The sequence below is a fragment of the Rattus rattus genome, chromosome 17 (genome assembly GCF_011064425.1).
Source record: "Rattus rattus isolate New Zealand chromosome 17, Rrattus_CSIRO_v1, whole genome shotgun sequence".
Classification (NCBI taxonomy): domain Eukaryota; kingdom Metazoa; phylum Chordata; class Mammalia; order Rodentia; family Muridae; genus Rattus; species Rattus rattus.
Window position 1 is genome coordinate 43,565,810 of NC_046170.1, and position 27,473 is coordinate 43,593,282.

Here is a 27,473-nt window from a genome sequence, read left to right on the forward strand (position 1 = left end):
GGGATTCTCGGTGGCCGCCCCATGACCGCCTGACGGAGCGGGCGCGCCGGGCTAGGCCGCGGACGCGCGACGCCGCGGCCAGCCAGGGCGCGCTCGGCGCTCCTCTAGCGATGTCTGCGTGACGCCCCTCCCCGCCCCGAGCCGTTGGCGTCAACGTCTGCCGGAAGCGCCTCCCTCACGTGTGGCTCGGGGCTGTGGAGGTCCCAGGTGAGCGGACCGCTGAGGAGTTTGGTGTTGGTGTTGGGACGCCGCTTTGGCGGATCCGGACAGCAACTGGAGGGAACCCGGCTGGAGAGACGGGAGCTGAGGAAACCCTGCGGGAGGGATTTCCCGCTCTGTAAGGGAACCCCACACTGAGATATTTTTCCTGAGGGAACCCTACTTGAGGTTCTGAAGGCTTTAACCGCATCTGAAGGAGCTCCCCTTGAGAGAACCCTGATCTCTGAGAGAAACCCACTTTAGAGAGCGCCCCGATCTCCTACACGGAGCTCGACCCCGAGGAAGCCCCGATCTGGGTAGTAGGATTTGAAGGTACCAATCTAGAAGAACCTGAAGCACCACCACCACCTCCACCATCACCTCCTCCTCCACCCCTCCTCCTCCCCCTCCTCCTCCTCCTCCCCCCCCCTCCTCCTCCTCCTCCTCCTCCTTCCTTCTCTTCCTCCTCCTCCTCCTCCCCCTCCTCTTCCTCCTCCTCCTCCTCCTCCTCCTCCTCCTCCTCCTCCTCCTCCTCCTCCTATTCCCTCCCTCCCCCTTTTCTTCTCCAACTCCTCTACCGCTTGTCCTCCACCTCCTTGTCCACATTTTATTTGCACGAGTGTCTTGCCCCTCCGCACGCCTTTGTACACCCTCAGGAGTTAGAAGAGAGCGTTAGGTCTAGAACTGGAGATGCAGGCAGTTGTGAGCCGGGATGTAGGGTACAGGACTCGAACCTGGCTTCTTGGGGCGGGCCGGGGGTGGGGGTGGGGAGCAGTAAGTAACCCTAACCACTGAGGTGTCCTTTCCAGCCCTTAGAACAGCGGTTCTCAATCTTCCTAGTCCTGCGCTCCATTAGTGCAGTTCGTGTTGTGGTGACCACCCCACCCCCGCCCCGCGGCCCTAAAGTTACAATTTTATAATTGTAATCTTCCTCATGAAACATAGTGTAAGTAAAGTATCTGGAGCGCAGCCCTGTGGGGGCGTGACCCACAGATTGAGACATCCCCCCTCCCCCCCAGTCCCTTCCGAGGAAATTTGAGGGCCCGGGACAGGAAGGGATGCGCCTCAGTTCTGAAAGAATGTAGTAAACTTTCCAAAGTGCACAGCCTCCTGCCTTGACACAGTAGTATGGTGAATGTTTATCTTCTTCTTCTTTTTTTTTTTGTTGAGCTAATTTGTTTTACCTTAAGGAAAATTTTTTATGACTTTTAAAAACTCAAAAGGTTTGGCTGCAGTTCATAGCGATTGGAAGTTGTTAATGTATTCCTGACTTTGTTACTTGGGATTTTATTGTATTGTCACAGTTTTTAAAAGATGTATATGCTTTTTTTTTTGTCTGTCGTAACCGTGTGTGTGTGTGTGTGTGTGTGTGTGTGTGTGTGTGTGTGTGTGTGTGTGTGTGTGTGTGAGAGAGAGAGAGAGAGAGAGAGAGAGAGAGACAGACAAGTTACTGTTATTGTAGAAATAACAGCATTTTTATTGAAATCAATTTAATGCCTGACTTCTTTCTCTTTCTGTCTTTCTTGCCTTCTTTGGCCTGACATACATGAAGGATCCTGGGGAGAAGATGCAGAATCCCTGGAAATTGACTTACAGATAGTTGTGGGGGTTAGGAACTGAACTTGGGCTCTCTTCAGGAGTAACAAGTGTTGTTTACTGCTGAGCTGTTCCCTCAGCCACAACACCTGACTTCTCTTTCACCTCAAAAAGCATGTTTTCTTCAAGCACAGTATTGCTTGCTTTTTTGCTTATTTAGTAGTGCTAATCCTGTACATTTTAGAAGCTATTGCTAAAGCATCTCTTTGATCTTAAATCGTGTGTGGTGACATCCTGTGAGTGGTTCTACACTTTGATTTTTCCTCATTGAGTTCCTGTATTCTCTAAGTGTGATGTGTGATCACAGCAGTATTGATGATCTATTGTCTATCTGCTTTTGCTGAAAGCCAGTTTCAGATTAACTAAGTATATGACACAACATCTCACATGTATCCTTGGCTGGCCTCTGCTTCCCAGTCGTACTCGATAAGGTGTATGGCGAGGGGTTGAAGAGGTGACCCAACAGTTAAGAGCACTGCTGTTCTTGGAGAGGACCTGGGCTCAGTTCCCAGCACCTACATGGTGGCCAGCTTACAACTGTTTGTATGCTAGTCTCAAAATGCCCTCTTTTAACCACTTTGGTTACATATTCGTAAAACAATTTTTTAAAGATACTGTTCATTTTCTGATGTTTGTTCAGGTAGGCCTTACTATAATACTGTTTTCCCTTTTTAATTGTAGAAGACGTGTAACAATGGCTGCTGTTTATTCTGGTATTTCCTTTAAACTTAAAAGCAAGACAACTTCCTGGGAAGATAAACTAAAATTAGCTCACTTTGCTTGGATTTCTCATCAGTGCTTTCTACCAAATAAAGAACAAGTAAGTTTAATGTAAAACTTATACATTTTATGAGCTAAAATAATTATATGCACAACTTAGATATTGACATTTATTTCAAAGATTAGAAAACATGCTGGGGGAAAAATGTCACTGGAAGTGTAATATCAGTGATGAAGCGGTGGGAGCTTTCAGTTTGCTAGGTGGAAGGTTGAGACATCAGGAAGTGCTAGTCTATGTGTGAAGGAGAGCTAGAAACAGGTACCAATTATAATGCTGTTCTAATGGGATTCTTTTTTTTTTTTTTAAAGACTTATTTTATGTATCTGAGTACATTGTCACTGTCTTCAGACACACCAGAAGAGGGTATCAGGTCCTAATACAGATGGTTGTGAGCCACCATGTGGTTGCTGGGAATTGAACTCAGGACCTCTGGAAGAGCAGTCAGTGCTCTTAACCACTGAGCCATCTCTCTAAGCCCATGTAATAATTTTCTAAAAAAGATCCACTGTGTCACCTCTAGGGTGACATCAAGGGCATTGCATTGACCTCAAGGGGCAGGAGAGGACCCCAAGATTAGATGCCTACTCTCTGGGGTTGGGGCTGCAGCATTCCTGGTATTGTGGCCTGGCCACAGCTGTGCTCCAGGCCCCAGGGAGGCTGGAATCCCCCTTCCCTCCTGGCCTGGGAGGCTGAATTGTCCTCCCTACCCCACCCCCACCCCCACCCCCACCTCCACTCCATAAGCTCCACAGGTTAAGGGAACAAGCAAGACAGTAAAAATAGTCAAGGAACAAGACAATAAGCAAAGTCCCATGATCACTGTTTCTAAGGGTTTATAAGATTGACCAAGATTATCTGAGCCTACTTCCCTGTCTTAGGCCAAAGTCAAACTCTTGCTTGAGGTCTTCTTGTTCTAGCTCAAAATCAGATTCCTGCCTGAGCTAACTTCCCCTGTCCTGGCCCAATGTCACATTCCTGCCAAGTGGCCCCAAAAGTGCTCCACAACATTATTGTTTTTCCTTAATAAACATTTCAAGATTTTTTTCAAGATTTCAAAACATATTAGTATGTAATGTTGACAAAAATGATTTAAAAATATGCTTTCACTGTACATCTCATGCTACCATTGAGTTGAGATCGTTTGGCCTCAGCTTCCAAGTGCTGATACTAATAGCATGTGGAACCATGTTCAGACTATTTGTTTCAAACAGGCTCTGGCTGTGTTACCAGTCATCTTGAACTTGTAGACTGCAGTGCTCCTCCTGCAGTGTTTCACCCTCAGTGGTAACTGATACTGCAGACATATTTTAACAGGAAATGTTTTGTTTTTCTTGCAATAGAATTTGGTCATGCCTGGGTGTCCCTTTAATGTTGAAAATCTTTCTCTCATGTAAAAACTTCATTTACATAATGTTTTCTACAAATCCAGGTTTTACTTGATTGGGCAAGACAGTCATTGGTTGCGTTTTATAAGAAGAAGCTTGAACTGCAGGAAGATATTGTCGAAAGGCTCTGGGTCTATGTAGACAACATTCTACATAGCAGGAGATTACAGAATCTCCTCAAGAATGGAAAGACTATAAATCTTCAGATTTCCCTTGTCAAGGTAAATAGAGAATGGTCTCTTCTGTTGGTTGTATTCTGTGCATCTTTATAAATTTCTTGTTACTGCTTAAACTTGTTTTAGAAACTTATGTGACTGTGTGGGAAATTTCAGGGAAGGGAAGGAAGTAGTAATAGTATCCCCCCACTTCCCCAAAAACTACTTCTCTTTTGAACAGGGTCTCTCTTTGTAACCCTGGATGTCCTGGAACTTTCTACATAGACCAGGCTGGCCGTAAACTCAAAAAGATCTGCGTGCCTCTGCCACCTGGTATTTGTAAGCATGGGCCACCATGCCTGGCCTATAACCATCTGCTCTGACACCCACATTCCTCTTTCTTTGTATACCCATGTGCCGTGAACATGGATGTGTATCATCAGAGCTGGTTTGATTACTTTTAAGTGGGAAAGGTAGCTACCATATTCTAACTACACTGACACACAAATACAGACACTTGTAATTCTCCGGAGGGAGATCAAAGATCAAAATGGGCAGGAATTTATCTCAAGGATTTTTGACTAAAATCAGAAAAGTCTGAACTTCATTGTCAAAACAATATTTTCAGATGCCACGATAATAGGTATTACCATTAAACTCTAGTACCAATGAGCAGTTAGTACTCATGACAGGCTCAAAGGGCATGAGGATATAACTGCCCTCACATGAATAGTATGTGGCAGTGTTGGGATTTGAACCTGGATATGCCTGTTTGCCAAGCTGTTCAGCCAGAGCCTCACAGAATAGAATGGAACAGAATAGAGAACAAAGAAGTAAAAATGGTGCAGTAATTCTTAAGACCACCACGCCCTTTATTGTGACACTTTGAAAAATGGGTTGCTCTGATTGGTCTTTGGGCAAGTCTAGAGTGTGTCTGTATTTAAGAAATAATACTTAAAAGTTTTAAAATAAATGTATGTTTATAGTTATAAAATATTACTAAAAGACACATACAGTTTGAACACAAGTTCTGCTTTCAGGTCTAAGTATGGAAAAGATTTTTTACTGATGAACTATATAGTAAAATATCTGGAGGCCACTGGTGATGTGTTGACATCTTAGAATTCAGCACATTTGCTGCAACTTTTAAAAAAATAAGCTAGTAATAACATGAGTGGGGTTGGGGATTTAGCTCAGTGGTAGAGCGCTTGCCTAGCAAGCGCAAGGCCCTGGGTTTGGTCCCCAGCTCCGAAAAGAAAAAAGAAAAAAAAAATAACATGAGTGGAGATGACTACTTTGTGCAGGGGCTAATAGCTTAGCACATCAGACAGTTTTGATGCTTAGGTGTTTGGAAGGCTGGGAGCAGGTCACTGGCCTGACAGTGCATTTTTGGATCTGCCTGCTTGAGTGTCTGAATTTGGAATTTTGAAAGCTAAAAGCGGTGTCTGTAATATATGATAAAAAGGCAGGCTCATATGTCATAGACTGGCATCCAGCTAACTAGGTGATTGGGGGATGACCTTGAACTTCTGATCATCTTGTCTATACGTGCTGAGTGCTGAGATTACAGGCATGGATGACCACACTTGGTTTATATGGTGCTGGGGATTGAGCATAGAGCTTCATGCATGTCAGGCAATTACTCTTCCAGTGGAGTTACAGCTCTCCCTGCTTTGGTGTTTCTAGTAGGAAAATCTGACTATCTTATATGTACATCTGCATCCACCAGGTCATGATGCAAATGCTACCTGAGGACACCGGGTAAAGATTTAGGGTCTAAACCTTTCTTCCTGCTGGGTTGCCTCATCCAGCCTTGATGTGAGGGTTTGTTCCTAGTCTTTATTACATCTTATTAATGCCATGTTCGGTTGATATCCCTGAGAGGCCTGCTCTTATCTGAAGGGAAAGGGAGGAACTGAGGTTCGAGGCAGGAGGGGAGATGGAACTAGTTAGGAACTGGGAAGAGTGGAGGGAGAGGAGGCTGTAGTTGGGAAGTATTGTATGAGAGAAGAATAAACGAAGAAAAAAATGACTACTGACTTAAGTTTTGCAAAGCCCAGCCTTTTGGAATTGGTTGGCAAGTTTAGAAAGGCACTAGATCTTTTCCGGGTTGACACTGACAGGAGATGGGTATGGCAAGTTCGTTAGAAGTAGAAAGGTCTGGTTATTCCTCATCAAGCGTCGCAGAGGAATGATTCTTTCGTGCTTTCTGAGCAGGTGTGGCTTTGGGTAGTCGTGAACTTTCTTTTCTTTCTTAACATTCAGATCATAAATGAGAAAATCGAAGAGTTCTCACTTTCGGGATCCAAGAGGAGTATCTGCGCCATCCTGAGTTGCTGCCAGGGCATCCTCTCAGCACCTGCCCTTGCTGTCATCTACACAGCCAAACCAGAGCTTATTGTGGCTTTGCTGAGCCAGCTCTGCTGGTCAGCCTGCAGACAACCAGAAGGAGCCATGACAGCCAAGCTATTTGAGGTCATTCATCTGGCTCTTGACCATTACCTCAAACTTCAGCAGCAACAAGCCAACCCTAGGCGTGTCTTTGGAGATATGACTGGCCACCTTTTCCAGCCCTGCCTAGTCCTGAGACACTTGCTTTTGGGGGGCACATGGACACAGGCTAGTCAGGGTCAGCTATGGCAGGTACTGAGCCGAGATATCAGGAGTAAGATTGATGCTGTTCTTCGAGGTGGCGTTTTTCGATATGATTTACTCTCATCCTATAAAGAGGAGCTCCTGGAACAGCAACAAGAGAACGTAAAGATGGGGGTCCTGAAGAATCTCCTCACTCCAATGGACACTGTGATTACGAGACTGGTGGAGCCTGACTATGTCAAGTCAGACCTGCATGCTTTGGTTGTGGCCAGCTCAGTATCCTTGTTGTACAGACTCTTTCTGGACTCATACCTTAAGGAAGAAAACCAGTTTCTCTGCTTTCAGGTTCTCCCCAGGTTGTTTGGCTGCTTGCAAATTTCACACCTGCAGGAGGGACAGATGGAAGCCCTGTCCCTCTCAGAGTGGACCACAGAGCTTCTGGCTGTAGAGCAACTACTAAACTTAGTGGCCACCTGTAACATCTACAATGTAGCTGCTGACAGGATTCGGCATGGGGAGACACAGTTCCACTTCTACCGCCGTGTGGCTGAGCTGCTGATCAACCATTCACAAGCATCTGTGCCAGCTTGGTTTCGCTGCCTTAAGATTCTGATGTCTCTAAATCATTTGATTTTAGAGCCAGACCTGGATGACCTGTTGTCTTCAGCTTGGATAGATGCAGAAGTAACAGAATTTCGAGCCAAAAAAGCCCAGGAGGTACTTATTAACACTGTCTTCCAGACGTATGCCAAGCTCCGACAGATGCCACAGTTGTTTCAGGAGCTTTTAGAGGTGATCTGCCGTCCAGCTGCTGAGGCACTTCGGCAGCCTTTGCTTGCCTCAGGCCTCTCTATGGCTCTCTGTGCGTGTTTTTTGGAGCTGCCACTGAGTCAGATCCTGGATACATGGTCCCTTGTACTGGATAAGTTCCAGTCTTTAGTCATGCCCTGTTTGCAGAGTGATACTGATATGGCTTTTAAGGCAATGTCACTGAGCTCTCTGCTACACTGCATCATGTTCAACATGCAGAGTCTGGACAATAACATGCCTCTGCCCATCATCAGACGGACACAGTGCATGATGGAGAGGATGCTGAGAGAGCTTGTGAAGCCCCTTTTGGGCCTTCTCCTGGACCTCTGGAGCCCAGAGCCTGAGCCATGGCAGCAGAAGGTGAGTGACTCTGCACTCTTACTCTCTTACACCTGGGCTCAGGTGGACACTACCCTGAGTTTGCACTGCAGCCAGTATTATTCTCTGGCAGTCTCCCTAGCCAGGGCTGCACTGGACAGCTCAAACCTCCCTTTGTTGCTACCAGGTGTGGAAACAGAGCTTTGGAAGAAGGTGGAAAAGTGTATAGCCCAGTCCAGGTCTCTCAGTAGGTACTGCTTAGAACAGCTGTACCTTCAGAAGGTGAAAAGGACTTTAATTCGGACTAATTCCCAGTCCAAAGAAGCCCTTCAAACCTTGAGGTTTGACACTGCCCACATTTTTGATTCTAGCAGAGACTGTTTAAGTCAGAAGACAGTAACTGCCTGGGATAGGCAGGTGTCGACGATGAATGAGTCCTTGTATCCTGTAGCACACTGGCACTTGATTGTATCAAACCTTACAGTTTTAATACCATATCTTTGTTTGAATGATGTGAGATATGTGGCCACTGTCTTGTTAAGAACTTTACCAACAAGTAAAGCCCAGGGAAGCTTGGCACCTGGTGAGTCATATGTCACACTTGAGAAAATATCCACAGCCCTCCTTCACAGCCCTCTCTTTCCAGAGATGCAGTCCCTCTATTCTGCCTTCCTGACTTGCATCATTGCAAAATGTTCTAACATTCTGTGTTCTGGTGCGCATAATGATCTGAGTCTTAGTCAGCAGCTCCCCTGGCTTTTTGGAAAGGACTACCACACACTTGTGGCTCACTGGGAAACCAGATTGGCCAAAGTTGGATCTGAAGGTGTAGAACCAAGAGGAGAAATTGCCCAGAATTTTCTATCCATGGTCAAGAGTGGTTTTCCAATCAAGCTGGATGAAGATCAACTGAAAGGCCTCCTGGAGCTCTTCAATGTCATCTCTGCCCTCCGCCTGGACAGCCTCTGGCCCTCTTACCACGTGCATTTGTTTTTCCTGCTGTTCTCCATGGCCGTCTCCACATTAGGGCATTGCTCTTGCCCCCTAGCCCTCCAGTTCTTGGTGAAGTGCTACCAGCTCCTCAGTGGTCTGCAGAGAGGAAGGAACGCCCGCTCCGTATTCAGGGTCATGTACGTCAGTGACATCTTTGAGGTGGTGCTGACTTCACTGTTGCAAGCCAGTGCAGAGTTTCAAGTTAAGGAGGATGACCCTGCTTGGCTGCAGCTTCTTCAAGTGTCAGGGGTGTTCTTGGAACAGCTCATGCAAATGCTTATCCAAGCAAAACTGAGCTTGGTGCTCAATTTTGGGAAAATCACTGCCTTTCTCTCCAAGTACAGTAAGGGAGCTTCCAGCAAAGAATTGAATATCCAGAACCTTCGGAGCAGGCAACTGCTTCTGGTGGCTCTAACCAAATTGTGCCAAAGTTTGGGGCCTTGTGTTAAGGAGCGGAGGCAGCTATTGGAGGCCCCAGCAGCACTCCCTGAGCTGCTACAGCAGGCCATGATGCAGATGGGGGCCATGCTGCAGCTCTGCTTAGTGCCTGGGACTACAGGCCGCCGCCGCCTGCCTTCAGTTCTCCTCTCAGCTGTCCCTACACTTTTAGAAGTAGACCTGAGCCAGCACCTCAGGGAAGGACAGCCCAAAATTGCTCAGGTGGTGGATACCGACAGAGCACTGCTTTCTCATGTGACACTTTACCAGGATGTCTACACTCAGTTGCTGGAGGAGTTGCCAGCCCTGTCGGGGAATACTCAGTCTTTCCAGGCGGCGTTGCGATTTCTAACCTTGTTCCTTTTGGCCCCAGAGCTCCATTCCAAGGAGAGCTCTGTTTTTGCTTCCATATTTTATTCTGTGCAGAAAGTTCTTACAGGTAAGGTGTGTTTTTTGATGTTTTAAATTAATGTGTATGGGGGTTGGGGATTTAGCTCAGCGGTAGAGCACTTGCCTAGCAAGCGCAAGGCCCTGGGTTCGGTCCCCAGCTCCGAAAAAAAGAAAAAAGAAAAAAAATTAATGTGTATGGATATTTTGCATGCACGTGTGTCTGTGTGACTGGTGCCCTCAAGCTAGAGGACGGTGTCCGATGCCCTGGACTAAAGTTACTGATGGTTGTGAGCTACCACGTGGGTGCTGGGAGTCAGACCTGGTTCTCCGGATTTACAGCCCCTGGCTTTAACCTCCGGGACATCTCCTTAGCCCTGGTAAGATGTTTCTTTATGAGCTGATCCTGTGTTGCAGACGCTGAAGTCAGTGGACTCCATGGCCAAGTTACCACGTTACCGTGCTTCATGTCTTAGGACTCACTCACAGGCCTCTGTCTCTTCAGCACATCCTACTGCTATGTGTGTACCACAACTGGTTCGGCCTCCCGCCTTGAACAGGGTGATACCCCCCAAGGCATGCATTTCCTCTTTCTATATTGGCACATGTAATCAGTCACTTCCCAGTCTTCCCTTCCCTATTCTAGGTGTCTCTGTCTCTCATATATTAGGGATTATTTTCTGCACATTCGTGCTTTGTTTGTGAAGCAGGAACTTATTTTGTCATAGCTGGCATGGACCTCATTATGTGGACCTGGCTCATCTCCAATTCCGTACACAGATTTGTTTTTAAATCATGTGTATATGTGTGGGTCTGTGTGTGTGTCTGTGCACATGTGAGTGCAGGTACCTGTAGAGTCCAGAGGATGGTTGCTGATTCTTTGCAGCTAGAGTTACACATTTGTAAGCTGCCCGTCATGGATGCTGGAAACCTAATTTGGGTCTTCTGTCTGAACATATTTAACCATTGAGCCATCTTGTCAATCCCCATTTATAGTTTTGAGTTCTTATCTTTTGGGTTTTAATTTTCCCTGGCCACAGATGACTCATACATCTCGATCATCTCACCTAGGGAAAACTCCTATTTCAGGTTTATAGTGGTATAGATTAACTTTGAAAATTATAGAAACTGTTTTCCTCAGTACCCCAATTCTGCCTGATCAATAATGTACGTGTGAGTGTGTGTGTGTGTGTCCGTCCTGGTGTCATCTATGTTAATGAGGTATCATCCTTTGAGGTCAGCTAAGACCTCAGACACAGACTAGTGAGAGCTGCTGTCTTCCTGCACAAAACTGACACCTGAAGGATCTTATGTAGCCATTCAAATAGTTATAAAGATGATTTAGAAACATCTAAAAATATTAATGTTAACCAAACTCAGTAGAAAAGAGTTCTTTGTGGCAGGACATGGTGGCACATGCCCTGAATTCCAGGACTGCAGAGGTAGGTGGAACTCTGTAAATTTGAAGCTAGTCTGCAGAGCAGTTTCCAGGCCAAGAATACATAAGACTTTTTCTCAAAATCCAAACAAAAAGAAGATAAAATCTTATAGTGTGTGTGTGTGTGTGTATAAAATAGTTACTCCCTAAAGCAGACAGAGATGAGCAGGCCTGATGTCTTGTTTCTAGTCAGTAGTTTGTATCTATCACAAACAACAGAGACTTTCTTTTTAGTTTTGGGGGTTGCTGAGGGGCTAGAGTAGGAATTCTGTTGTCTTTGAGGGTTGGGGGGCAAGAGTGCATGCAGAGTAGTGCGTGTGCTCGGTTGATTTTCATAGAGGAGCTACTTCATAGGGTCGGACTTTTAGGAGTGAAGCCACCTGGCCTGCCTGGGCTGCTACCAGATCCGGGTGTATGGATTGAATAGTGTTGCTGTTGTCTTCCTGTCAATGGCCTTTTTGTCTAAGACTCAAGAGTGGATGAACTGAAAAAACCCTGGCTCTGATGATCTTTTTCCGGTTAATAACTCAGGGAATGGTCTTTCCCTTATACTGGAACTAACATTGAATTTGTATTAAAGCTTGTGACAGCATTCCAGGTGAGTGTCTCAGAATGGCAGCCGGCATCTGAAGCTGTGGCTGCTGTCAATTTGTTTAGCAGAATTAGTGCATCCCCTTTCTGTACCTCTAGTGATATGAGGCCGTTCTAACCTTACTTTTATATTCTTGGGCCTGTGGTACCTCAGACCACTGGAGCAGAGCCTCAGCTACCTTAGTTGCCTTAGTTAGGACTGATAACAACAGTCCAGGGGGGAGAGTTGGGTTCCCAGAAGCTGCAGCTTTGACTCTGGAGGCATTGACTCCAGCTCTATACTGGCCTGGTCAAGTCCACTCCTGGACAAGGATACAGAACTTAAGTTCACTTTGTCCTTTCATCGGGGCCTTTAAGAAAGTCTAGGGTTGTTTTGGCTCCCCACATCTGGGTATTTAAAAATATCCCAGTTCTGCACCATTAATGATTGTATAAGAAAGATAGATAAAGAGCAATGCTCACTGGCATTTTCTGTGTGCACGCACTGTGCATAGGTATAGCTCTGGGTAAAAGAAGGGCACATGAACATCTACTCTGACTCTCACCACTACTGTATCTTTTGTACTGTTGACTCGTTGGCCCGTTAACTCGCGTTATTAATGCTGCATGTTGTCATCATGTGGCAGCTTCACAGATCACTGTCACTTCACTCAGATCATAACAGTGTTGGCTTCTTTTCCTGCAGGTCCATGCATACCTGCTCCAGTCACTCAGGATACTGAGCCTCATCTGGGAGCCCTGCTCACCCAAATGTTTAAGGCTGAGACAACAGAGCACTTTGGGATGGTACTGCAGTCTATTCTTCAGGGGCTGGATGTCACTCAGGCATGGAGGTCGGATCTACAGGTGGCTATCTTCTTTCTTTTGTTACAGGCCTGGAGTGGTAGTCATTCCTGGTGAAAGGAAGAATTGTTTGAAAGTTTGTGTCACTTCAAAAACTAAACAAATTTGCCGGACAGAGCGGAGGCAGAGCAGGAGCTGTGGGAGGGAGCCCAGTTGTGGACTATCTAGTTTCCACCAAAGAGGTCTTACTCCTCACAGGAGAGTTTCTTCAGAATTACAAATGTGTGCTCTCATTACATGAGATGCGAAATATATATAAAGACCATATAAAAATGTCTATAAGTTCATTCCATCTACCACAGTCTTTTGGGAACATTATTAAGAGTTAAGAATGAAGATTAAGAGAGATGCTTGTGAGAAAATAAGACACATTTGAGAACATGGTTGTGAGTTTCTCAAAGTGTTGCCCTCATTTGCTTTTTTGAAAAGAACTTGATATGGTCAGACAGCTATAGACCAGAACTTAAGAATCACTTGGGTGTGTGTGTGCACGTGCGCACACGCTCTGTGTATATTGCTTAGTTGGTAGAATATCTGTATTGCATTCATGAGGCCCTGGGTTCAAATCCCAACACCTACAAAAAAAGAAAAAAAGCTCTTGAGGTCTCAGTTTATAAGCCCAGTCAGTGTCCATGTAGAATGCCTTTCACAACTCAGAAGTGAGGACGATTGAGGACGATTTCTGGTCAGATACTCCCAGTGGCACTTGAGGGAAAAAGTCTCCATAGACTGGTCTAGGCAGTTGCTGCTTCTCCTCCTTTTCTTTTCCTGAGCTTGCTATTGCAGCCCAGTCCTGAATTTATAATCTCCTGCCTCAACCTATCAAGTACTATAAATACAGATATATACTGTTAATGTCTAGCCTCATTAGTGGCTTCTTGATTCCTGGTCATTGACAACATCAACATCTGGGTTTTTGATCTGGATTAGAGGACAGTTAGTGGGTAACTGAGTTCTGGCAAGGGGCACAGGAACAGTTCAGACCCTTACCCATGAGCATGAAGGCCTGAGGACCTCACCATCCCCACCAGTTGCCTGCCACACTTGCCTGTCTCTGGAACTTACATTGTATTTCTTTGTGGCACAATTAGGATCCAGCTTTGAAAAGGACTCTAGGTCTCTGGGCTTTCATCAGCAAATGATTTGGTGGAGAAAATAACACCCAAGAGTTTATTACGCCAGTTAAATAGAGAAGGCTTCATAGTCAAAACTTGAAGTGAGCATTGAAGAATGAAGAATTTGAAGGGACAGCGGGTGTGCATAGGATAGCAGTGTATGTCTGCTGGGGCAAAGGGGTACAATTATGAAAAAGGGCACAAAGGCACCAAACTACAATGGGTAGATATATCATCTAGATATGCAGGAAATTGGCAACAGTCAGATTTGCAGGTCTGTGCAATCAAGAGAAGGCAAGGGAAGAGTGCACAGGGCAGAAATCAGGATCCAGCTGGGTTGTGTGACTTCATAGTCTTAGGAGAGAAAGAGGCTGTTGTAACACTGAGAAGCAGGACACAAGGCCAGGCCATTCCTTGTGGAACCTGTAGTAAAAGAACCTGCCTGCCTGTCCTCTGGCTTAGAGGACACGCCTACCACCCAGCATCTCACCCTGTGTTTCCTTTAAACCTTCCCTTGCATAGTTTTGTTTTTAATCTTTTAAATTTTCCTTTAGTGGTGTGGGTGTTTTGCCTGTGTGTGTATGTGTGCACCTTCTGCATGCCTTGTGCCTGCAGAGGCAGAGGCCATCAGATAAATACCCTGGAACTGGAGTGAGATGATTGTAAGCCACAGTGTACACGTGGGAAATCTAGCCCAGGTCCTCCCGAAGACTCTTCCTCTTAACCACTAAGGCATCGCTCCAGCTCCCCTGTGTATTTTTTTTTCCCTGAGACAGAGTTTCTTTGTATCACACATCCTTGGATGTCCTAGAACTCGCTCTGTAGACCAGGCTGGCCTTGAAATCAGAGATGCCTCCTGAGCGCTGGGATTAGAGATGTGCACCTCCATTGCCCAGTTCTTGTGTAGTTCTTGATCAGAGAAGTAATAGTGTCTCTATGATTAGCATCTTGGCAAAATGGAGTCTATGATTAGGCTAATCTTTGTGCCTCACTGAACTTGGTGTCCTGGACCAATTTTGATTTGTGACTAGTTTAGTGAGGTGCTTCCCAAAGACTCTATTTTGCTTGAGTCAAACTCCTCATCATTGCTTCCTATCTGCAGAAATGTAAAAAATGGTCCTTGCTCTTAAAACTCAACCCTGACCAGTCTTTGTCCTTGTTCCTGAGCCCAATAACATGTCAGTACCAGTAAAAGACTCTCCTCTCCTATGGCATTCTCCCAGGGGATTGGCTATTTCAGTGCTAAACTTTGCCTTCTTGTTTCAGGTTGTTTTGTGTGCCATTAGACTACTCAACCTGCTGCTCAAATGTCCGCTCAGTGGAGAAAAGGCGAGTTTGCTATGGCGTTCTTGCCCCCAGATAGTGACGGCTCTGATGGTGAGTGGCCGCTTGAGATGAGCCTCCAGCTCGTCTGTCATTTCCTCTTCTGTAAGACAGCTAGTGGCTTGGGCTCTGTCATCTCTGGTTCTGGGGATCTTTCTTGAAGGTGGCCATGAACAGGTAACCCATTTGTGCTTTCTGTCTGTGTACACTGTTAGACAGTGAGAGGGACGGGCACTGAGAACTCAGTCAGGGAGGGGTGAGCCTGGTGGCAAGGACACAGTGAGGCTACTGTGCGCCATAGACTCAGGTGGAGGAGACCCATGGGGCCGATCCCCACAAAGTTCTCTGGTCAGTTAGGGTTAGGACGGTCAGGTGTGTACAACATGTGACACAGTAAGGGGAATACTCTTATTTAACTTGAGTAGTACATTGTGACAGGTCACGGTTGCTTCTTAACAAAGTGTTGAAGTTTCATCTGGCAATAACTTGGTTTCATTTTTCACTACAAGAACCTGTTTCATGGAGGTTAGTCTTAATGTTTGCACACTCCATTGATCCTGACTCCCAAGATTCTTACTGCAGCTAGGAGAGGGCAGAGCTTGCCTGCCCTCATCACCATCCAGACTGCAGCCTTGCTATCTAGAGAACTGTTCTGGATTAGCATGGTTTCAGAGCTAAAAGGCCTGAGAACTAGACTGCATGGTCCTTCCTTTTTCTAATTTGCTTCTTCTGTCTTTTCCCTAAGAGTTTGTAACACAACGCCTGTGCTAAAGCCTGCTGTTGCCCTAATGTGTTTTTGTTGAGCAGACAATGGAGAAGCAAGTTACTGAGTAGGGTGTAGAACATACTGATGGGCGGCCATAATGGTGACTGTATGCATATTGACTACATTGAGATGAACTAGGTTAGAACCCACTTGATGCCTCTGATGTGGGTGGCAGACTGGCTTCAGAGCCATGCTCCCTGCAGAATGGTGGGACTTGTAAGATTCAGGACCCAAAACCTCCTCCTATACTCACTGTCAAACTGGGAACCATAGGGGTGCTCTCTGTTCTCTAGGACACGAACTGAAGATGTTAACTAGACCATTACTGCAATCACAGGCGTTTGGAACTGATTCTGTTTTGGGAAAACACAGTTATATGTGTCTGACAGCAGCTTCCTTGTAAGAAGTTGGATGTGTCTGTTTAAGAAATGTCTATGGTAGATAGACAACAAACACAGTGAGGACTGAGGCTGCCAGGTCTACAGAAGGTTACCTTGGAGACTTGGTTTGCTGACTGACCACACCACTTCCTTGTAGAACACAGACCACCTTTGTCACCTACAGCTTTAATGATTTTCTTTCTTTGGAGATCACCTTCACTTTCTTCTCTTTGTCTGTTTTGCTTTGTAGCTGCAACACCGAGAGGCCTGCCAGGAGCAGCCTGTGGCCCTAGTAGTGGTTGAGCCTATTCTTGAAGTGCTGGCTGTTCTGCTTCGGAAAGGGGAGGAGAGCATCAGCAACCCTCACCATGTCAACCTGGCCTTTAACATCTTGCTCACAGTCCCTCTGGAGCACCTGAAGCCACGGGAGTTTGGCAGTGTCTTCCTGAAGACGCACAATGTGCTCTTCTCCATCTTGCAGTGCCACTCTAAGGTGAGAGGCAGACAGTGTAGCTGCTCTTCCATGAGCTGGGGATGCCAGCTGCTAGAGGAGCTGCTGGGGCTGCTCAGCGCAGCCTGCATGCATGCATGGTAGGTCCCTGAGCTGTCTTTACTACCACCCAAAACAGAAGCAAACAGACAAAACTAAAGAAAGGAAAGCTTCACTGTTGCAGATTTTACTTCAAGTGATTTCTATAAACTTCTCTGCAGGCCACTGAGTTGTTCTTTACCATGTCTGACCCTCTGAGTGGGGTCATATTATACAAAGGAGGCACATTTCTCTGTTTGCTGGTGGTATTTAGACCAGTCATGACCTTGCTTAGATATGATGGGTTTATAATTCAAGTGGGAGAGTGAATGAAGGTCTTGAGTTTACTCTGCTACTGTTTATATACCTGTGACCATATGTGACAGGAAGTCATAAATACTGTGTATGTGCCTGACATGTTGAGATATTTCTAAGTATTTCGATAGTCTAAGAATAGACAGTGTGCACACATACTATGAGGTGTGTTTGAAGGTCAAAGACACATTGTGGAATCAGTTCTCTGCTCCTTTTGTATGAGGTCCACTGTCCAAATTAGGATTTCTACTGCTATAAAATAACACGATCAAAGAGCAGGTAGGGGAGAAGAGGATTTATCCCACATCACAGTCCATCACTGAAGGAAGCCAGGACAGGAACTCAAGCAGGGCAGGAACCTGGAGACAGGAGCTGGGGCAGGAACCTGGAGGCAGAGGCCATGGAAAGGTGCTGCTTACTGGTTTGCTTCCCCTGCTCGTTCAGCCTGCTCTCTTACAGAAGCCAGGACACTAAGTGAGGAAGTTTGTTGCAGCTGGGTCTTGTGGCGGCATTTCCTTAACTGGTTCCCTCCTCTCTGATGACATTAGCTTGTGTCAGGATGACAGTAAACTAGCCAGCACATCTAGCAGTTGAAATCAAGCCACCAGGCATGCATGCAAACACCTTTACCCACTGAGTGATCTCATCTTCCCAGCAATGCTGGTTTTTAAGAGAAATACTCTATTCCAGAGACTTTCCCAGCTGTCAGCCTTTGGCCCTGCCTCCTATGTCACTGCCTTTGACATGACTTGTGTGCTGTACAGTTAACTGCAGCGCACATCCGTCAGCACTAACTGCTCCTGTCTGGTGCTCTACTCTTTGTTCTACTGTGAGCAGGGCAGTCCGGTAAATACTCAGTGATGCCTGCATTGTCAGTGTGGTACTCACTGGCCTCACACGTGGTGGCCAGTTGAAATGTAGTCAGTATGACTAGAAATTGCAGGTTTAATTCTAACTAAATTTGCATAAGCTTATTGCTGTTTGGCTGGACATTGTGGTTGTGTTCCTGATGTGCAGTATGAAGAAAGCATGTTTGGGGCTGGGGAGGCGTAAGCATGAGGAGCCCAATTTGGATCCCCAGAGTCCACATAAATCTAGACATGGTAGCCTGTGTCTGTAATCCCAGTGCTTTTATGGTGACATGGGAGGTAGAGACAGGCAGATCCCTGGAGGGTTGAGGGTCAACTAGCCTGGAGAACACAGCAGTGATCAACTAAAAAGGTCTTGTCTCAAAAACAAGGTAACAGGCTAGGACCCAACACCTGAGGTTGTCCTCTAACTCTTCTATGTGTGCTGTGGTCACATACATGACTGTGTACATGGATACAAGGAGGTTAAAAAGCAGGTTTTTGTCATCTTAGTCTGAAATATTTTTTTTAATGAAATAAAGTTAGTTTACTGAGAAAAGGCTTTGGCTGGTGTGGTGGTGAATGCCTGTGTTCTCAGCACTTGGCAAAGGCAGGAGTTTGAAACCAGCTTGGCTTCCCACATATTAGTGTCAGGCCAGCCGGTGATGCATAGTGAATGTCTATTTCAAAGGAAGAAAGAGATTTTTGTGAATATGAGAGTGAGCAGGGACTGGAGAAGCACTTGAAGGAGGTTTTAGACATCTTAGGAAGTTAGAAATAGACTTTTAAAAAGATTTTCTTGTGTAGGAGTGTTCTGCATGTATGTGTGTGCAGCTTATGCATATAGTGCTCATGGATGTTAAAGAGGACATGTGGTCCACTGGGACTGGAGTACAGATGGTTGTGAGTTACTGTGTGGGCTCTGGGAACCAAACCCGAGTCCTTGGCAAGAGGACCTGTCCTTGACCACTCAGTTATCTCTCCAGCTTCAGGAGCAGGCTTAAAACCCTTAAGAGTCACCTAGTCTCAGTGCTCAAGGGAAAGTCCTAGGCAGGCTGTTTCATCCCCGTTAATCAAGATGGTTTGATTCCCATTGTAAGTGAATTTGTGTACTCTTTTATTTTTTTAAAAAATGTCAATTCTGTGTGTTTTTAGGGTATATTAAGAACAGTGTAGAGAAAACAGAGACTTAGCAAATATTAAATCAGTGTGCCTGCAAATTTTGAAAGGTGTGCAATGTGGAACCCCTGCTTTCTAAAATGTTTAAACAAAAATTAAGGAGCCAGCTATGAGTGCGGTGCTCAGTGACTTTGTGCTGCTTCTGTATGTCCTGCCAGGTAAGCAGACAGGACGTGACTGACCCACTTGTGTGCTTTATTACCACAGGTGATGCTGAAGGCCATTCCGTCTTTCTTGAACTCCTTTAATAGACTGTTGCTTTCAGTGCTGCATGAAGGACGGCAGAAAGACCAAGGTAATTCAGATGTGTTTATCATGCACTGTTTCTGGTCATAAATAGTTGAAAATAAAACCACCAAATTTAGGTGATGTGAGAAGTGTTCGGATTATCAAGTGATATTCAAGAAAAAAATTAAAGAGTTATTTTTAAAAAATACTTATTTTATTTACATACATATGTGTTTGTGTGAATTGTATGTACAGTGTTAATGCTGGTGGAGACCAGAAGATGGTGTTTGATGTCCTAGAACTAAAGCTAAAGTTCTCCATGGTTTAAACCACCTGATGCAGGTGCTAGGAATGGAAGTCGGACATCTGGACAGTAACACTGAGATCCCTCTTCAGCCTCTTGTCCTAGTTGGGATTTCTGTGGCTGTGATAAAACATCATGACCAAGGCAGCTTGGTGGGAGGAAGGGTTTGTTTCAGCTTCTAGCTCTCAGGCCACCCTCAGTCACCGATGGACAGAAGCCAGGGCAGGAGCTCATGGGCAGGAACTAAAGGCCATGGGGAATGCTGCTTGCTGGCTTGCTTTCCCTGGTTTGCTCAGCCTGCTTTTTTATATAACTCAGGACCACCTGCCCAAGGGTGGCACTGCCCCCCTGTGGCATGTCCCCTCTTACAAGAATCATTAATAAAGACAATGAACCATGCATAGATTTGCCCTCAGGCAATATGATGGAGGCATTTTTCAGCTGAGGCTCTGTTTCCCAGCTGTAATAACTCCAGCTAATGTCAAGCTCACAAAAACAAGAGCAGAACGAGATACAATCCAACCAGGGCATCTCTCAATAAAATTTCTGCTGGTTTGAGATAGGGTCTCACATGTAGCCCTGGCTGGCCCAGAACTCTCTATGTAGACCAGGCTGGCCTCAAGCTAACAGCTGTCCTCCTTGCTCTTTAAGTATTTCAGATCATCACATTTTACTATATCCCAAACTGGATGCATCTGGTGTCTCTGAAACTTCTTTTTCTGGAAAGAAGAGGAGAGAGAGGAGGGGAAAGGATGGCACTATTGACAGATCCGTAGTTATCCCTTTGCTCTGACCAACTGTGGACAACTGGTGACACAGCTAGTAGTCACCACCTCCTGTGCATGGCACAGTGCATGCGCTGACCTAATATTAAAAATTACTGATATTTCGGGCTGGTAATAAGTTCGTTCTCTTTGTTAGCCATCACTGTTAGCATGATGACTGTCTATGATTTTAGTTAAGGTCCTTTAATATTCCAAGATACTGTTTTGTAGTGACTTCTCTGGGCTACCCAGGGAGGCAGGCAGCCAAACCCAGGTCTTGCTGTGGACTGGAGAAGTGCAGTGTGGCCAATGCTACATCAAGCTTGTCCCTTATCACATGTTCTGAACATGTTGGCCTGGCTCAGTCCTCTCTCATTCCAAGACTGTTCTCTCTCCATTTGCATCTTGATCCACAAGGCTTTGACTGTGTTCTCCTCGTTGGGTTCTAGTGTCCTCTGACTTTTATGCCTGAAGTCGGTAGCCGTAATAGTCAGTGCCAATAGTCAGTACATAAACTGAGAAGAGAGCAATGGAAGGTGAGGCCACGGAGCATGTGACTGAGTACACATGTGAAAACCTCCCAGATGTTACTGTGGTTTCATAGAAGTTACATTGATCTAGAAAGTAGCATTTATTCATCCATTCATTTATTGATAGGGTTTCTCTGTAATAGCCCTGGATGTCCCAGAACTTGTTTCATTTATAGACCAGGTTGGCCTCAAAACTCAGAGATCCTACTGCTCTTCTCTTCCAAGTACTGGGATTAAAGGCATGTCCACCATGCCCAGCTTAAACTGTATTTATAAAAAATGTCTGCATGTTTATTCTAAAAACAAACTAGAAATAAGTTTTATTGGGATTTAGTGTATGCATGATGAACTTTGTCTGACTGACAGATCATTACAACTTGTTCTGTGCCTTTTATATTAGCCCGACTCTGAGCAATAGTAGTCTGTCTTTTCTATTCCTGGGCTTGTTTGCATTTTCTGGATTTATAAGTAAAGTTGTAGCCATCACTGTGCTCAGCAAAGCCTGGGAGGTGATGCGGCCCAGGCCAGAGCTCCTACCCAGGCTGTGCAGGCAGGGAGAGCCAGGGACTGGATGGCCTTACACTGAGTAGTGAGGACGGACTGGGAGTAAGAAGTGACGCTAGGAAGAGTCATAGGCGAGGTGGGGTTGTCGGCTGACGCTATTACATCTCCTCTCCATTTGCTGATGAAAGGAAAACCTTACACAGTTTCTAAAACTAACAGAGGCAATAACATAATTCGGAACTCTTAAATCCTCTTAATAAACCATTTTGCTTGATAATAATTTTCATTTGATCTGTCTTATGGATCATACTCTATCTCCTTTAAAATAATGATAGCAATCATGGATTCTTACCCTGCAAAGTATTGATTCTCTAGTTATTAGTTGTTTTTCTCCTGGCTTTGCTAAAATACTGTCAAAGCAGCTTCAGACAGGAGGGGTTTTTTTTTGTCTCACAGTTTGAGGAGATATGGTCCATCGTGGGGACAGAAGTATGGGGCGTTTGGTCACGTGTCTGTAGTCAGGAAGCAGAGAGAGGGGGCTGCTGGTGCTCACTTGGCTTTGCCTCTCCTTTCCTTATTTTCAGCCTAGGACTCCAGACCATGGGGCGATGCTCAGGTCCCCGCGTTCAGGGCTCACTTTAGTCCTCCCGGGTGACCAAGTCTCACACACTCTCCCAGAGATAGGTCTGCTAGGGCTGTTAAAATGCAGTAGGTTGACAGTGAAAATTAGTCATCACAGACCCCCTAGAAACACACAGGCCTGGATACTGTGTTTTCACTGTTGTGTCCAGACACGCCTTTACTTTACTCTTACCTGCAGAATAGGCCAGGCAGAGTCTGAAGCCAGAGTCTGGAGAGAGTAGAAGGTTACAGTGATTTCTGTTTGTAGTGAAACGGTGGGGCCAGGAGAGATGCTCTTGCCATTCCAACGCTGATCATTTGCCGTCTGTAGGGAGCATGGATGACCTGCCAGTGGTCCTTGAATGCGCACGCCTGGTGGAGAGGATGTATAGCCACATTGCTACTCGAGCTGAGGAGTTCACCACGTTCTCCCCATTCCTGGTGGCCCAGTATGTGACAGAGGTACAGAAGGTAAGACCCAAACTGAACACAATCATCAGAGGTTTTCATTCATGGTCTTGGCATGAATTTTTACCCAAAATAGCAGTTCTAGTCCCTTTCGTACTTGGTGTGTGTGTGGTGGTGGTGGGGGTTATGGTAATCAGCAGTCCTATAGACTTAGGAATGTGTAAGGGTCATTGAAGCCCCTCACTGAAGTTGCTCAGGACTCCCAGATCTCTGGTTCCAGTACAGACTTGGACCTGTTTTCTTTCTTCCTGGTTATCTATCTGATAGGCAAGTGAAATGTCACCCGGGGCCAAAGAGCCAAGAGCGCTTATGGATCCAGACCATAAGATTGTAGAAAAGAAGGGTGGCTCTGCTGCTCCCACACACTCAGAGCAGACCATGGGGGTAGACACTGAGAAATTTGTTACCAATAATTTTGTCCACATTAGTCTGACTTTTGGGCTTAGTGTTTGAGGATGAATTCATCATTTAGAGAGTTACTTGTTTGCCTTTTTCAGTGCACTATTGTCATAAACTGCTGGTGCCCATGGTCAGAGAGCTCAGGACTACACACGGCATCGGAACTGTACTTTGATTAGTGAGTGCCAGTGTGTCCAGAGAGCCGGGTGAATGGAGGTGCATGTATCTTCATTTGCTTAATTTGTATAAACACACTCCATGCCTCCTGTCTGGTGGGTTGGCTTGGTACTGGAGTCTCTTGGTAATGGAGCGTCTGCCTACAGAAGTCAGCATTCTCCAGGGAGGTTTGGTTGAACAGCCTTTCTAGATTACTTCCTTCCCTGTTTGAAGTAACTTTCCCACCCATACCCTTGCTGACATCAGTGTTAAGCTTCTAGTCATCCTAGCAACTTTGGCTGGGGTGGATAGGGCAGCAGCAAAGCTAAGAAAGTGCACAAGAAGGTATTTCTAGTGGTCCTAGAATGGCATGAGGACTTGTAACTTGATTTCCCTATGAGTATTTAGCAAATTTCATTGAAGCTTGATATTTCCCAAGCATGGGAGTCATTAAAATAGAAGCTTTTTATGACAGAAAAGCTTGTACCTTTTAACTGGAGAATAAATAGAGAAATAGTAATTGAACTTTGCTGAGGGCCAAAAAGTGAAGTGATAATAGAACCCTTAAGTCATGTTATTCTAAGATTTTCTTTAGGAGACCTCTGGCTTCCTGGCTTCACTATTCATCTCTAATTTACACTTGTCCATTTCTTCCTTTTTGTTTTGTTTTGTTTTAATCTCGAAAGTAGAAAGGCCTTGTGAATTATTGAAGACCATTGGCAGTAGTCTAGGTCTTATCTTTCATTTGCTCTTAGGTTTGGTAATGAAGAAAGCACTCCATGCCTTAGAGACTGCTCCTGAGAGCCATGAGTTCTCCCAGCCGCGTGTTTAGGTTAAGTGCTCGAGAGCAAAGATAGCCAGAGCGATTTCTGCGATTCCTCTGTGCTTCTGTAGATTGGGTGTGGTGGGAGGACCTGCATGGGACAGGCAGATGTCGGGAAGACCCTGTTGGTCAGGAGATGCTGTAACCCACAGGCCTGCTTGTTTTGTCTGCTTTATGTGGTGAGAGTCCTGATGCCTTATCTCTAGCTTGGAATGAGGGTGGGTGTTCATCTCATCCAGTGAGTTTTGAAGCTACTGGGATGTGTTTCACTCATCGACCATTGATCCTGAGTGTAGAAAGTCTCAAGGCCAGGGGGCTGTGGCTCTACCAGTTTGATGCTGCTGTCTGATCTTCAGGGTTTTCAGGATGTTGCCTAGTTTTTGCTGAGAGCCCTTCTTCCTTCCCAGGTAACCTTGTACCCACCTGTGAAGAACCTACTTCAGGAAGGAATTTATCTCATCTTGGATCTCTGCATGGAGCGGGATATCCAGTTTCTACGGGCTTCACTACAGTCTGGAGCCCGAGATGTCTTTAAGGACCTGCACAGTGACTACCTCAAGTACCACAAGGCCAAGCATGAGGGAGAGAAGAGATATACGGCCTAGGCCACAGCACAGAAGCACCTGGGGCACCTTGCAGAATATTCATGGTTCAGAGCCCTGGAGGATGTCAGGCTTCTGAAGTTCTCATGCATATTGTCAACAACCATAGGACACACACAGACACACACTCACACACTCTCTCACTGTACATCCTTGAATGGCCTAGAGCTCACTATGTAGAACACCAGCGTGACCTTGAACTCACAAAGATACCTGTGCTTTCTGTATGCTGAGTCTAAATGCACGAACCACCTTGCCCACTTTGGAGATTTTATATTTTTATAGCTTTTTTTTAAATGCTAAATGTTTTTTTGATATCCTGTCCCCAGCAGGATAAAGATTGAACACAGCCACACACCCCCACACACACACACATCTCACACTGCTGCTGCTCAGTACACCTTTTAAAACTAAGTGTGGTATAAGAGTCCTGGAAATCGGGACTGGGGCTGGTGGTATACACCTTTAATCTCAGCATTCAGGAGACAGAAGGAGGTGGATCTCTGTGAGTTTGAGGCCAGCAAAGTCTAGGACAGCCACACAAAGAAACCCTGTATCAAAAACCAAAAGAAAGAAAGAAACAAACAAACAAACTTGGATATAGGTTCTGAGGTTAATTTAATGGAGAAATTGCTGACCGTTATGACTGTACCTTGTGTGGTCCTTTCCTTTTTTTCTCTCCTGGCTGGAAACTGTAGAACTGGTGTTTTGCTTCTGATACATGGGTCAATAATTAAATCCTGTTTGAATAACTCTTCTCTTTAAATTAAATCAGGCTGCAGAGAGACACTTTCCAGCTGCCACCCTGTACCTTCTCTTTGAGAATTCTGGTGGTGCTGGGGAAGAGCCATGGCCCTGCATAGGGTGGTGTGTAACTGTCTGGTAGGAGGTACTCTAGCACACGAGACAGGACTCCTGCTAGTTCCCGCCTCAGTTTGAGAAGTTGATTACAAATATTTTCCTACTCAGTTAAAAATAATTTAAATGTTCTTACTACCTAAACAATAATATTGTAATGGTCTCAATTATCAAGCCTTTATTATCGCTTGGAAATGTCTTGTTTTAGAGTCTTTGTTATGTATATATAAATACATATGTATATATGTGTGTGTATACAGTAAATTGATCAAAAATGTGTTTTAAGGTTACTTAATTTTTTTATTGTAATAGTTGTCATTAACTTAAGAGTCAATAAAAATATTTGGTATTTTTTTAATGTTACATAGTATTCTGCTTAGTAGACATAACTGCTTCATCTAATAAGTCTACCATCGTCAGATGTAGGAATCTTACATATTCTTTTATAAATATTGCCTGTGGCTAGATTATTTTCTAAGACAAGTTCTCATGAGCTGTGTGTTCAGTTTAGAATACTATGTCTTGTATTTTGAGACAGGATATTACTCTATAGCTTAGGCTCTTAGCTTGATCTTCCGCTTCAGTCTCTTAAGTATTTGGATAATAAGTACTGCCAGTTACCCTGACTTGAAAGCAATATCGGTTTAACAGACTTTTGTACATGTTGCCAACTTACCCTCTTGAAAGTATACACACTGATTTTCCCCAAGTGAATCTGTCACCACCTAGCTTGTTCTACAGATAGGAATTGTGGGTAGGCAATTCTGGTGCTGGCAGTCACCAGCCCTTGAGTGCCCCAAGGCATAGGAACTAGACGGGCAGACCCAGAAGTTTATGGCTTCAACCCTAGAGAGCTGGAAACTCTAGGTCTTTTAAGTCTTAGGATTCTGGATCCTGGTGTTTAAGTTGAAGGCTTAGCTCTGCTGTGTGCCTTTAAGCATTTGGCAGCTGTTAGAATCCTTCACTCCAATAGCCATGAGCAACAGCATCACAAAGTGGGGGCGAGCAGCCCTTGTCAGCCGTGGCTCTCACCGTGGCCACTGTTACAGCTCTCAGACCTAGTGTGTCTGAGGTGCTTGGCCCTTAAGACTCTTGGTGTTTAAGCTTGGAAGCTTTTTTGAATGGTCAGTGTGTAGGGCCTACAGGTCTTCCTTTTCAGCTCTGCGCTAACTTTGTCCTCTCTGCCCCCTACTTCCTGCCCAGGTCACTTATAGGAGGCTTTAGCTGCCCTTTCACTGCTGCCACCGCTGCTGCTCAGCCTGCTCTCTTAGTAATACCAAAGCAGGAGAGGAAAGGATGCTCGAGCTAGGTGTGTTGGTACATGCCTGTAATCCCAGCACTTGGGACGTAGAGGCAGAAGGACCAGGAGTTTAAGATCATTCTCGTGAATCTGAGGCCAGCATGGACTACATGAGTCATTGTGTCAGAGAACAACACCGGAGACTGCCTACAGGAAGCCCCTGTTGGACTAGTGTTGGTTGTAGCACTAGGGTGCCACACAGAAAGCCTGCTCTGCTTGCTTGTTTAGGCAGAAAAGAGGTTGTGGCAGGTATAGTTGTTAGTTACAGGCCTTCTCTGGCCACCAGGAGAGGAGCTCACCAACTGGCCTGACTTCTAGACCTCACCCAAGCTCACTGAGAAAACTCACTGTTTGATGTAACAGACACAGTCCTTCTGGGAGCCGGAGTGGTTGCACCAAGCGGCTGTGATTGCAGTGCAGCAGCCACCTCGGGAGGATAGTCTGAGGGAGGCAGACTGCCATAAACAGGGTCGGGTTGGCCGCTTGGTTGATAGCATTCTCAAGCCAGCTGGGTACCAGGAAAGGGACCGACAGCTGTCAATTAGGGAATCCGAGCACCCTGGTCCCGGCATCTTAGCTTGTTTAAAGGAAAAGTAAACACTGAAGAGGTGCGTACGATAAAGGCCTTAGTGTGACGTCAGTGGTGATCTAAGTCAAATACTTTGAGAAAGGTTAGATTATTTTATCTGTCTCAAATGAGTCTTCACCACCACCACCATTATTTTGAGACAAAGTCTCTTGTAGCTCAGGCTGGCCTTGAACTTGCTGAGTTGTTGGTGTGACCTGAGACCTGCTTCCGCTTCCTGAGTCCTGAGATTCTAACGGTCAGGCATGCACACCACCTGATTCACATGGTCCTGGGTGTGAACACGGGCTCTGCATGGCAGGCAGTGGAGCTCCATTTACAGCTGTATTAAAGAGGTTTGTTTCGTT

At 45.5% G+C, this 27,473-nt stretch overlaps 1 protein-coding gene across 3 annotated transcripts; it reads left to right on the forward strand.

The window, feature by feature from the left end:
- Positions 1 to 101: 101 nt before the first annotated feature.
- Positions 102 to 25,603, forward strand: Urb2 (URB2 ribosome biogenesis homolog). 3 transcript variants are annotated; one of them, XM_032887414.1, is made up of 10 exons: positions 102 to 207; positions 2,476 to 2,614; positions 4,005 to 4,181; positions 6,381 to 9,708; positions 12,371 to 12,531; positions 14,910 to 15,020; positions 16,363 to 16,605; positions 19,191 to 19,278; positions 22,266 to 22,405; positions 24,188 to 25,603. In XM_032887414.1, exons 2-10 carry the CDS (start codon positions 2,489 to 2,491, stop codon positions 24,383 to 24,385), a joined length of 4,572 nt encoding a protein of 1,523 aa, XP_032743305.1. In that variant the 5' UTR covers positions 102 to 207; positions 2,476 to 2,488; the 3' UTR covers positions 24,386 to 25,603. The 3 variants fall into 3 exon arrangements, with proteins under 3 accessions (XP_032743305.1, XP_032743304.1, XP_032743306.1); XM_032887413.1 differs by having other exon boundaries at positions 138 to 358; XM_032887415.1 differs by lacking the exon at positions 102 to 207 and adding an exon at positions 374 to 531.
- Positions 25,604 to 27,473: the final 1,870 nt, after the last annotated feature.